Raw genomic sequence first — 13,419 nt, 5'->3', positions numbered from 1 at the left:
GTTTAATCACTGGCTATAAGACTAAAAAGAGATAGAGACTCGAAAAACCCGAATAACAAGACGTAGGGTAGGCTTTGTACAGCAGAAGCCTATTTATAGACCCATATTAGTCATGAAATCAAAGTTTTCGTATAAAAGATGACTTTAAACCTCAAAACTGCGAAAAAGTTCAAAAATTGCAGATAAGGAGAAAGCTTTATAGCTTTTAAGTATACCCCTATTTCTCGACCAATACTAGCCATGATAAAACTTGTATCATGGCTAATAACGGTTAAAAAAGACGATTTGTACACGAAAAATACAAAAATTCGTGTCAACTACTAACTTTAGACCTGTAGAAAAAGCAAACACTAAAGGTAACCGAACATACAGACGTGGAGGAAGCTTTATAGAACATACGCCTAACTTTATCTACAAAGATATAACCAGGAAAGGCCATTTAGTGGAAAAAACCGAAAAGCCTTGTCAATGTCAGCTACTGACCGTGAGCCTACATAAAAGCAGATACTCAAGAAAAACGAACGCCCTGACGTAGGGGAAGCTTTGTAAAGCATTCCTCTAATCATGGAGCCATACTCGTCATAAAAGCAAAGCTTCTCCAAGGAGAAGACCAAAAAAGATTATTTTAATATTGTTCTGAAGCTATTTGTTTGTAGCATTTATGTAATTTATTATTCTAATTGGGAAATAGGCCACAATTTAACTTGAAAAATGATTTGATTGACGTTTCAACTTCCACCTCGGCCTATTTTGATAACGACGTCCGGGGTGGAAGTCGAAACGCCAATAAAATCATTTTTAAGTTAAATTGTGGTTTATTTTCCAATAATTAGAATAGTAAAGATTATTTTGTACAGCGAAAAATTAAAAACTCGTTAAAAATACTGACTGTGGACCTGGAAATAGTAGCCACCCAATAGAACGGAGCATCCAGATGTGGAGGAAATTTTATAGAACATACGCCTCCTTCTGGGCTCATATTTTCCATGAAAGCAAAATTCTTTTAGACAGCTATAAACAAAAATGACGATTTAGTACCGCTGAAAAGCGAAAAAATTCGCGGAAAAAATTCCTGGTAACTACTGACTGTGGTCCTGTAGGGAAACAAACGCTCAGCAAAACTGAGCAACAACATACGCCTCTTCCTGGGTTCATATTTTCCGTGAAAGCAAAGTTTTTCCACGGATATAACCAAAAAAGACGACGTTGTACCGCGAAAAATTCAAAAATTGATGTCAATTACTGACTGAGGACCAGGAAAGAAGCAAACACTCCAGGAACCGAACATAAAGAGGCGGAAGAAGCTTTATAAAAGATACGCCTATTTCTGGCCCATATTGGTCATGAAAGCAAAGCTTGTTCCACTCAATTGGTTAACGTACAAAGGCACCCTCTATTGTGATGGCCATGAGACTTAATAATATCGTTTTCTGTCCTTTGCGCTATACAAAATGTCCAAAAGTTTACATATTATAGCAAAAGCTTGCTATTGTTTCGATGTAGAAAAAGCCAGTATATGGCGTGAACTTTTGCACACTTCATATAGCGCAATGGAAAGAAAACGATATTATTAGGTCATTTTCGTTCATGACCATTAAAGTATATGGTGCCTTTGGTGGGTTATGCATTATGGTGGGAAACAATTAGGAAAAATTCGTTAGCTTGCTGTGTTTGAGTTTGTATTCAAATTGAATATCTGATGAAGGCATGGGAGTCTGAAATCACGTCATATCTACGCCATATACTGTAGTGATGTTGAAAAAGTAACTATTCGTTACAAAGTACTCGTTACTTACGAATACCGAAAGTAACGATTACTATACAGAGAGGCACATCATTACTTTGATTACTTTGATTACTCTGATTAGTTCGTTACTTCGTACCAATCGTATCAGAGCGAGTACCTACTTGAGTATTGTATCTACAATCGGTTGATATCGGAATCGGACCGGTATTCCACGAGTGTTCGGTATCAGTACAGTTAACTAAAATTTTATCTATGAAGGGCGAAAGCTATGAAGAGTTTTACAGAAGGGCGCTGAGAAGTAGCTGAAACAGAGGGAGTTAAATAAAATACGATTTGTCGAGGTAGATAATTCACAGATGTTTGTTCCTTTGAAAATAAAAATGCAACACATTAGATTTTAATAATAAATACTTACACACTATTCTTATAAGGCCTAGAAAAAAATACCTAGCTTAGATTGACCGGCAAAAATGTAGAAATGGTAATATTTCTAGACTATGATCATCAACTTTAATTTTACATGTAGGCATGGCATTGTTTTTATTATACCAGGGCATTTAACACTAAAAACACAGGAATAAATATATTTTTGAATATTATAGCAGGTACCTAGAGACTTGCAACTTTTTGCATTGTATTTAGGATTAGGATGACGTCTGAAAAAAAGTCTACAATAGAAAAATGGGTGGAATTGCATTATTACATTTTAAAGTGTATAAAACGCATCGAAAAATGCATAAACATGTTAAAATTAGTCTATTAAGGGCCAGATTTTCTTATTTCGGGGTATTTGTGGTCACTGAACACGAATATGCAATCAGAACCGACCTCCGAAGCACCTGGGTGTCCAGGGTTACTGCTAAGGTACGTCATCTAGAGTTTCGAGGGTTTGTTTTTGGCACTTAATTGATGCAAACAGATTACTCGAGATTGCTGATATTGTGGAGCAGCAATGACAGAACAATTAACAACATTAATTAACAAAATCATAAAACACAGTAAAATACCGGAAGAATGGAGAACAAGCGAACTAATTCTACTATTCAAAAAGGAAATACAAAGCAACCAGAAAACTACAGAGGTATCAACTTGTTAAATACTACCCTAAAACTTACAACTAAATTTTTACAAGAGACCTAATGAATCTGAGGATAAGTTTAGCGGATGAACAACAGGGTTTTCGTACTGGAAGATCGTGTAACGATGCAATATTCGTCATAAAGCTAATCACTAGGGTGTAATAGACCAGAATTTCTATGTCTGATTGACTTGAAGAAAGCATTTGACAGAGTAGAGTTAAGACTCACAGATGTAATCCATCTTCTGTATAATAGAGAATTTCCCTTAGATATCATAAAAACTATTGAAAAACTATTGAAAGTCTACCATAACAACAAAATGGAAGTCAGAATAGATGGATAACTTACAGAATCTATAGATATAGGCAGCGGAATAAAACAGGGAGACTCGTTGAGTCCTATGCTCTTCAATTTAATCATGAATGAATGTTTGTGTACTTTTGGATGCATTTTATATTGCAGTTATGCATTTTCACCCATTTTTCTATTGAAAACTTTTTCCTGTTTCACTATTTCCCTAAAAATCATTTATGTTTTCTTAAATGCCAATATTTGTGCGCTTGTGGTCTTCCATATCAAAAGTTCTGTACTACAAAGGGTGGGGTAGATTCTGAGATGCGACACTTATTATTGCAGAAGGTTTGCTGGATTACGGCGGGTCAACTGTGTAATAAAATTCCAAAGTAGTTCGTATGCATTCGTGTAAAATTCGTGTGCAATTTGTGTACATGTTACTATGGTACATTGCTTTTGGATCCTTTCGTTCTTTTCCAAAGAACTCAAGAGATTCATCACTGTAGTACAGGCACGCTATTCTCTCTTGTAATACTGGCTTCTTTTCTCGGTTTTAGATAAAACTGCACAATGGCAACATTGGATAGTTTCAGTTGTATCTACATGTAGCGATAGCGATGTTGGTATTCAAGACTGAAGAATAGACTAGATAAGACATTTCGAATTTAAAAATCTGTGATTATACCTATATATTAATAAAAGTAAATTGTGACTTAAGGAACGTAATCTTATTTTGGTGTAGTTTTTCGCATGAAAATTGGTTGTTGAAGTTAGGAAGAGGTGTCGCGTAAATTTGAAGCATTTTCAAATGTGCAACTTAGACGTCTAGACATAAAATTTTAATATTGTTTTTTATTTTTCAAAGTTTTGTGTAAAAAATGTGTCATACATCAAGATTTATGAATCATTTAGACGCTTTTTTTTATATAGATGATAAATCCGTAATTTGCAGTGCTCTAGCTATTATGCTTACCTAACAAATATGTTTTTCGCAAGCAGTCATTGTATATCTTTCGCAGTTTTGGCTGCAGCAGTCTCTGGCACTGACGAACCAATACAAAACTAAAGAATCCAAAATTTTTAACCGGTTGTTTTTTGATCCGGTTTAAACATATAAGGAAAATGAAAAGACAAAATGACCCAGACAAATATAAAATGATACATTATCAATAAGAAGGGAAATCAGAGAAGTGAGAAGAAATTGAGACTCTTCTTAGGAACGCTAAAGAACTCACCAAGTGGACTAAGACGGAGACAGAAAGGAAATCTAACTTATTCACACGGAAACATCATCTTGGACAAACAGAGTAAAATAAGAACGTGAAAATAATACCTAGAAAAACTATTTTTAAAGGACAGCAAAAGCAGCTGGCGCTTAAATATACAAGCAGAATTACTCAAACTAATAGACAACGAATCAATAGCAATAATTACAAATATACTCAACAACATTTATACAACTCTAGACAAAACCAACAGAATGGTTGAAGTCTGAGTTTATTACACCAAAAAACCAGGAGCCAAAAAATGCGAAGAATCCATAAGAGAATTTACAAGCTGTGCGAAAATCAAATTTTGCTATTTCGGATTCATAAATGCCAGAAACGTGCTAAGTCAGGAACCAATAGAGAAAAAAATTGAAAAAAGAAAACTGAATTGGTTTGGACATATAACTAGGATGAACGAGAATAGACTAGTAAAGAAGGTGACAGATGCCAAAAGACAGGGGAAAAGAAGAAGGGGCAGACCTAGAAAGGGGTGGATGGAGCAGATCGAGGAAATCGGGACAAAGAGAGGGAAAACTGTGCAACAGATGAAGGAAATGGCAGGAGACCGGAAGGCGTGGAAGAAATGGGTAAAAGATGGATAGGTGATACCAAAGTCCGACGCTCTTATAGGGCATAAGGACAACGAGAAGAAAAAGAAGGATTCAATTCAATCTCTGCCCTAAAATAATATTTATCGAAGCTTTGCACAAACTGAAAAAGGTATTCTACTAAACTGGTACCGGCTAAACAACATCAGATATGCAGATGACACCATTTCATTTGCGGACAACCTAAAAGACCTGCAAGTCCTTATGAATATAATCCACAATAAACAATGTGGACTCAACCTAAACGTAAGGACGACAAAGCTTATGATCATTAGCAAGAAAAACATAACAGAACGTCAACTCTACGTCAACCAAACTCCTGTAGAAAGAGTGACGCATACAACTACTTCGGCATCATAATAAATGAAGAATGAACCAACAACCAAGAGATAAGAGTACTCATCGAAAAGGCTAAATCCATCTTCAACCGGATGGGAGCCTTCTTCAAATGTCACAACCTCTCTCTTGGTATAAACGAAAGAAGATGCTACATCTTCTCTGTCGTTTTTTATGAAAAAATAAAAACCTTATCTTGTAAAAGGTATATTTAAAATCCCTATAAAGGGCCATATCACAACAAAATGTTTTCGGAATCAATATTCCATCATCAGTGTTATCACAGGTTTACATGCTTTAAGCCACCAAAATATACGGGTAAATACCCTTGAGTTGTTTTTAGACAGTTGAGGTTACATTATATTATCCGATTTTAAAGGATGTTAAAAATATTTCCAAACTAGCATCACATGACATCAACCATATTGGTTGGAAATTTGTAGGTAGGACCTTACATGGCAGAGTTTAGGTGATAATTTTTTTTATGGTGTTGAATCGTGGACGTTGAATAAAGATGTGTACAAAAAACTGGAAACATTTGAGATGTGGCTTTATCGGAGAATACTTAAAATTTCCTTAACAGACGCACTCACAAATGAGGAGGTCCTCAGAAGAATGGAGAAGAACCGAGAGGTACTAACCACCATCAAATCTGGAAAGTTACAATACTTCGGACGTATTATGCAAAATGAATCCAAATATGCCCTCCTAGAAGGCATCCTGCAAGGAAAAATATTTGGAAAGCGAGGTCCGAGAAGAAAAAGAACATCCTGGTTGAAGAATCTCAGAACCTGGTTCAACACAACATCTGTGCAGGTTTTCCGCACTACTGCAGATAAGATAAAGCAAATCGTTAGCATTAATAGTCATGGATAGGCACACCAAGAAAAAGAAATATATAAAAGCTGTCCACCTATTGCAGTTAAAAAAAAATTAAAACTACGTTGAACCATTGTTGTCCGATCGAATTTTCCATGCGACACTCTTAAAGTAGACGTGTTATTGTACTAATATTATTCTAATACAGGGTGAGTCATGAGGAACTGTACATACTCCTACCTCGTATGGAGGCTCCTATGGGGAGTAAGAAATGACCATTAAAAAGTGTCTGCTCCCCTTGTTTAATAATATACAGGGCGAGTTTCGCATTTTGACAGAAATTTATATTCGTCATAATTTTTGAACGATCAGATCGATGTGTCTCTTATTTTGGTCAATCGTTACACTATTACCACCTAATCAACTGATTTATTCAAACTAGAAAAAAATCAGGTCCGGCTTTAAAAAATTAGTTCGTTTGGGTCTTAGAAAAAATTTCACCCTGTATACGCTTTTTGAAAACTCTGATATAAATTTTACAAATTAGACAAATAGGCAATTAAAATGGTGTATTTATTTTTTCCCCCACATGATTACTTAATTTTTTATAAAAAAATCAAATTTGACTATGAATTAAAAGTTGGTAAAGTAAACCATAGATTTAAAAAAATTAACTTTTATTACAAAAATTAATTTTTTTAACAAATATTTGATTTATGTTACCACTCAATCAACTGATTTATTCAAACTAGAAAAAATCAGGTCCGGCTTTAAAAAATTAGTTCGTTTGGGTCTTAGAAAAAATTTCACCCTGTATACGCTTTTTGAAAACTAATATGAATTTTACAAATTAGACAAATAGGCAATTAAAATGGCATATTTATTTTTTTCCCCACATGATTACTTAATTTTTTATAAAAAAATAAAATTTGACTATGAATAATAATTAAAAGTTTGGTAAAGTGAACCATAGATTTTAAAAAAATTACTTTTATTACAAAAATTAATTTTTTTTAACAAATATTTAATTTATGTTACCACCCAATCAACTGATTTATTCAAACTAGCAAAAAATCAGGCCCGGATTGAACTCTAATATGAATTTTACAAATTAGACAAATAGGCAATTAAAATGGCATATTTATTTTTTCCCCACATGATTACTTAATTTTTTATAAAAAAATCAAATTTGACTATGAATAATAATTAAAAGTTTGGTAAACTGAACCATATATTTAAAAAAAATTACTTTTATTAAAAAATTATTTTTTTTTGAACAAATATTTAATTTATGTTACCACCCAATCAACTGATTTATTCAAACTAGCAAAAAATCAGGCCCGGATTTAAAAAATTATTTCGTTTTGGTCTTAGAAAACATTTCACCCTGTATACGCTTTTTGAAAACTCTAATATGAATTTTACAAATTAGACAAATAGGCAATTAAAATGGCATTTATTTTTTCCCCACACGATTACTTAATTTTTTATTAAAAAGTCAAATTTGTCAAAATCATAATTTTAACCTAAAAATGAAAAAAAAAAAAGATGAAATCACGGTTTACCTCACTACAACGTTCCATTTAAAAAAAAATTTCTGAAATTTTTACAGCACATATCTCTTACCATTGTGAAGACTATGACAATTGTTGTAGACTTTCAGTCTTCTTCTCGTAAAAGTTATGAATTTAAAAAAATAAAAGGTGCAGATTCGTGAATTGCAAAGTTAAATCGCAAAAATTAAGTGAAAAAATTTAAAATTTATCTATTTGATCACGTCTATGTTAAACTATAGAGTCCAAAGAGAAGTGTTATGGGGAGTTCTAGATCTAGACGTGTTACAGAAAAAAAAATGGTGAAACTTTTAATTTTAAGAAAAACGTTGTTTAATTATTTTTATTTTTATGGTAAAATTGCGATTTTGACAAATTTTATTTTTTAATAAAAAAATTAAGTAATCGTGTGGGGAAAAAATATATATGCCATTTTCATTGCCTATTTGTCTAATTTGTAAAATTCATATTAGAGTTTTCAAAAAGCGTATACAGGGTGAAACGTTTTCTAATGCCCAAACGAACTAATATTTTAAAGCAGGACCTGATTTTTTTCTAGTATGAATAAATCAGTTGATTGGGTGGTAACATAAATCAAATATTGTTTAAAAAAATTAATTTTTGTAATAAAAGTTAATTTTTTTTAAATCTATGGTTCACTTTACCAAATTTTTAATTCATAGTCAAATTTGATTTTTTTATAAAAAATTAAGTAATCGTGTGGGGAAAAAATAAATATGTCATTTTAATTGCCTATTTGTCTAATTTGTAAAATTCCTATGAGAGTTTTCAAAAAGCGTATACAGGGTGAAATTTTTCTAAGACCTAAACGAACTAATTTTTTAAAGCCGGACCTGATTTTTTTCTAGTTTGAATAAATCAGTTGATTAGGTGGTAATAGTGTAACGATTGACCAAAATAAGAGACACATAGATCTTACTGTTCAAAATCTATGACGAATATAAATTTCTGTCAAAATGCGAAACTCGCCCTGTATATTATTAAACAATGGGAGCAGACACTTTTTAATGGTCATTTGTTATTCCCCATAGGGGCCTCTATACGAGGTAGGAGTATGTACAGTTCCTCATGAATCGCCCTGTATGTTAAAGTGATCTTTTAAATAATTGTCTCTATTTTTGCCAACATACAATAAAAAATAGATTTTGTACTTTGTATTACCATAACATAAAAATAACGGTATTCAAGCCAACTATGTTCTCTTCAACTTCAACAATTTTTATTGTACAGTAAAAGTGAATCTCTATTCTTCTGGGTTAAACCTCTCTTTGAATCGCCATTTTCAGGTACGAAAACGACGAACTGAAGCCGTACGTCGAGCCTGAGCAGGATATGAGCGACCCCAAACGGATAGAGGCTCTAGTTTGTTTAGGATTTAACAGATACGACGTGGAAAACTCATTAGATTCACAGAAATACGACGACGCGTTTGCGACGTATCTATTATTAGGAAGGAAAAGCACCGATGTAAGTACATATTTTTTTATATAGTTAGTAAGTATGACTAAAACTGTTTAAAACAAAATACGACTCATCATTATTATTTGTAATTCTCGTATTTCTATATATCTAATTATACTAAACATTTCGTGCTTACTCAATGTCGTACTCAACTATTAAGTGTTTATATTACATTAAATTATTTATTTTATATTGTAAGAATTATCTGTTAATAATTAAAAGTGAACTACATTAATACACCTTCCCCTTTCGGAAGATTTTTTTTTGTATCTTTACAAAAATCTTTACGTATCTTTCCCTTTTACAAAAAAAAATATTCATATTTTTACTCTTTTAGCTCACCCGTTTTTGTTCGTTTACTATGCTTGATATACCTATGCACATATTTTCGGTCTATGTACAAAACCTCTCTGTATACCCTCTCCCTCACTAATTTACTTAGTGTACCTTATGTACTGTTCTTATGCACTTTCTTTTTTCGCGAAAACCTGACCTGAATTTACAATTTACATTTACCATTACACTTTACTACTTATAATTACATATTAATTTATATAATTTACATTTTTATAATTTACATTAGATTAATTATTTAGTTTAAAGATCTCATTTGAGATTATATTCAATTTATAATTTACGTTATTTCAAAAGTTTCAATTGGTTAAAACTTTATTTTTACTCTTATTTTTAGTCAATACAGTTTTTAATACTACAGTGGTCAAAAATAATTAAGAGCGGAGGCGCCAAATTTCGGACCAATGTAAATGCATTCATTTTTTTCCAATCCTGACAAAACTGTTACGTATTTTTTTTTAATCTTAACGTAGAATGAAAGATTACAATATTACCGAGGGCCGAAAGTCCCTGAAAACTTCTATAATGTTTATTTTAATCAGTTACGGGTTGAAAAAAAAAAGAGAAAATTTAGTGTGATTTTTTATTTTAAATATCTCATTCAGAGGAAACTTTTTGTTCTAAGTGACTTATAGAATAGAATAGAAATATGGTTTATTGTTATGAAAAATTGTACAATTTTATAGACAAAGCTTATAAGAAGTCAAGAAAACAAAACAATAACAATTCAATTTACTAAAATTACATAAATCAATATAATTAAAAAAAAAATAATAATTAAGTTAAACAGAAAGAATCAATTGCAAAATTTAAAAATTTAAATAAATTGCACATTGAATAGTCTACCTAGTAATTAATAAGCTTAAAAGTTAAAAGTTAAGCTGCTTCATATTACACCCAAATACAAACGGGTCATAGAAAACGGGCACCCTAAAAAATGGGTCATGTTTGATGTCGCGTATCTCCTTAACCTGTTGTCCGATTTAAGTGATTTTTTGAATATGTTATAGCCTTATTCTTTGTCAATATCCCTGTAATAATATTTTTGCTAAACAGGTAAATTTTCATTGTATACAGGGAGTACAAATCAAACTGTGTTTTTTTCTCAAAGTTCGCAACACCCTGTGGAATATTCTAGCCTTTATAAAATACTGAAATTAAATCCCGACTATAGCCTCAGGTTTTCTGAACATTCTGTTTTTTGATTCATTCTCTTATGTTGGATAATACAAAAGTTATGTACTTTAACAACTAGTCATGTTCTTCATCAGTATAGGTTGTTTGTAAATAAGTGCGACAAACTTTAAAGGGGCAATTCTGCATGAAAAAATAATGACCGTTTGCTTTATAAACTTATGTCCGCAAATGCTTCGTTTGCGAGATACGGGATGTTGAATTTTTTTTACAAACTGACGATTTATTTTATTGCCCTAAAACCGGTTGAGACATGCAAATGAAATTTGGTAGGTTCTAAGAGATAGTTATTGCGAATTTTTTGACTTGCAATCAAGAATTTTATATTCACTATTGGCGTGCATAAGGGTAATATGACCGATCATATTACCCGTATGCACGGCAATGGTAAACATAAAATTCTTAATTGTATGTCAAAAAATGTGCAATAACTACGCCTTAAAACACACCAAATTTCATTTGTATATCTCAACCGGTTTTAAAGCAATAAATAAATCGTCAGTTTGTAAGAAAAAATTCGACATCCCGTATCTCGCAAACGAAGCATTTGCGGACACGATTATAAAGCAAACTGTCATTATTTTTTAAGGCAGAATTACCCCTTAAAGTTTGTCGCACTTGTTTAGAAACACCCTGTACTGAAAAAGAACATGGCTAATTGTTAAAGTACCTAACTTTTGTATTATCCAACATAAGCGAATGAATCAAAAAACAGAATGTTGAGAAAACCTGAGGCTATAGTTGGGTTTTAATTTCAGTATTTTATAAATGCTAGGATATTCCACAGGGTGTTGCGAACTTTGAGAAAAAAACACCGTTTGATTCGTACACCCGGTATACAAAATTTACCTGTTTAGCAAAAATATTATTACAGGGATATTGACAAAGAATAAGGCTATAAGATATTCAAAAAATTACTTAAATCGGACAACAAGTTTAGGAGATACGCAACCTCAAAAATTAACCATTTTTTAGGGTGCTCGTTTTCTATGACGCGCAATAAAAATACTACTTGTGCAAAGGGTACTATAATTTCTTAGTTATTGATTAAGAAAATCTTCTACTGAATAATATGGTTCAGATAGGTAGACTTTTGTTAGTTTACGGAATTTGAGGAAAGATACTGCAGATTTAAGTTGTAGAGGGAGATGGTTGTAAAGTTTTTTTGCAGAATGTAATATAGATTTCTTTACTAACTCAGAGGACGGGGTCGGTAAATAGACGTCAAAGGTAGAATTTCTCGTGAAGTAGTTATGATTAGGTGTTGGTGGAATGACATGACTTTAGGTTAGGCCCTCGGTAATGTGTGTTTACATTTTTCAAAAATATTTATTAGTTTTTGCAGGATTCGAAAAAAATGAATGCATTTAAAAAGCACTGGCCCGAAATTTTGCGCCTACGCTTTTAATAAAGCAACTTTTAGACAAAGTTAGTTGGCTTTGGATCGTATAGTTGTAACAATTAATGTTCGGAATCAATTCCTAATCTGTTAATTCTATCCAACTAGGTTCTCAGATACGACCTTATGTACATTTCTTCTTCTTCAGATGCAAATCCACTAATGGATGTTAGCGATCACATTTTCCATTAACTCTCTGTTTCTTGCAGTGTGTATCAGAGATTGTATGTCGTTAATCCCTGTCCATTGCCTTATGTTCCGGAGCCAGGACATTTTCTTGCGTCCTATTCCTCTCTTGCCTTCATGTACATTGAAACAAACTAAATAATTTAAAAAAATTTGTATGTTAAACAAAATACAAAAAAAAATTTTACGACCTTCAGGTTGGTTGTGTCCAGTTCCTAAAAAATCTCTTCTTAATATGAGACTTACTTAACTTTATGAGACATATTTTATTAGCGACTGGTACAAAAAGCTCTTGACAGGTCTAACTCCTTGCGTAGGTTTTCTATCCATGAGTTTCTTCTTTTTCATGAAGCCTCTTAGCCGTCGACATTTCCTTGAAGGACAAGCTGATGGAAGCGATATGTTATATCTAATCAGTTATATGTTATATCTAATATGTTATATGTTATATCTAATCAGATGACAAAGAGATTCCAGTTGTCTCTTCTTATGAAAGAAGAGACACCTGGACTATTTACACTGTAAACGTAATTTCTTGTTGCTTATATATTCTTCTAAACTCTTCGTAATCAAATATTCGCAACACTTTCTTATAATGCAAAACAAGAGACTTAAAGAAGCCCTTAAATGAAATAGTTCAGTCATTGAACCAAACAAATTTGGAAGAATTCTTCTTTACGATTAATTGTGTAAATCAAAAGGGGCACACAAGAAAGCACACACATTTAAAAGTTAATGTTTACTACATGTTATTCAAGTAACTTTCTTTTAATAAATAATTCTGACTGTAACCGAAAAGTTTTATTGTTGTTTTTCATATCTCACTAAATTCAAAATGCCACATTAAAATTTTCTTTATCTATTTCATTTACTGTTTTCTTTTTTATATAAACTTATAACTTATTTTTATTCACAATTTGTTAGTAATCTACGGATTTTCAATCTTCAAACCAGGAATACCCCAAGGTATATATAACTAGGGGGGCAGTTATTCCAGCGTCGCGTTTGTACACTAACTTGACGATCGGTTGTAATAGATTCCTTCCCCGTTCTATGCATATGATATCGTCTATATAACATATTATATGCGAACATCGGAA

General features: G+C 32.2%; 1 protein-coding gene across 19 annotated transcripts in view; it reads left to right on the top strand.

Annotated features, from left to right (window-relative positions):
• LOC126892901 (MAP/microtubule affinity-regulating kinase 3-like) overlaps window positions 1-13,419 on the top strand; it is a 592,659-nt gene that overhangs the window by 457,474 nt on the left and 121,766 nt on the right. For all 19 annotated transcript variants that reach the window (XM_050662736.1, XM_050662738.1, XM_050662745.1 and 16 more), the window contains one exon: window positions 9,012-9,192. In XM_050662736.1, the coding sequence (XP_050518693.1) occupies window positions 9,012-9,192 (181 nt within the window). The remainder of the gene's footprint in view (window positions 1-9,011; window positions 9,193-13,419) is intronic.

The sequence above is a fragment of the Diabrotica virgifera genome, chromosome 9, assembly GCF_917563875.1.
Source record: "Diabrotica virgifera virgifera chromosome 9, PGI_DIABVI_V3a".
Lineage (NCBI taxonomy): Eukaryota > Metazoa > Arthropoda > Insecta > Coleoptera > Chrysomelidae > Diabrotica > Diabrotica virgifera.
This window is presented reverse-complemented; position numbering and strand designations above follow the sequence as displayed.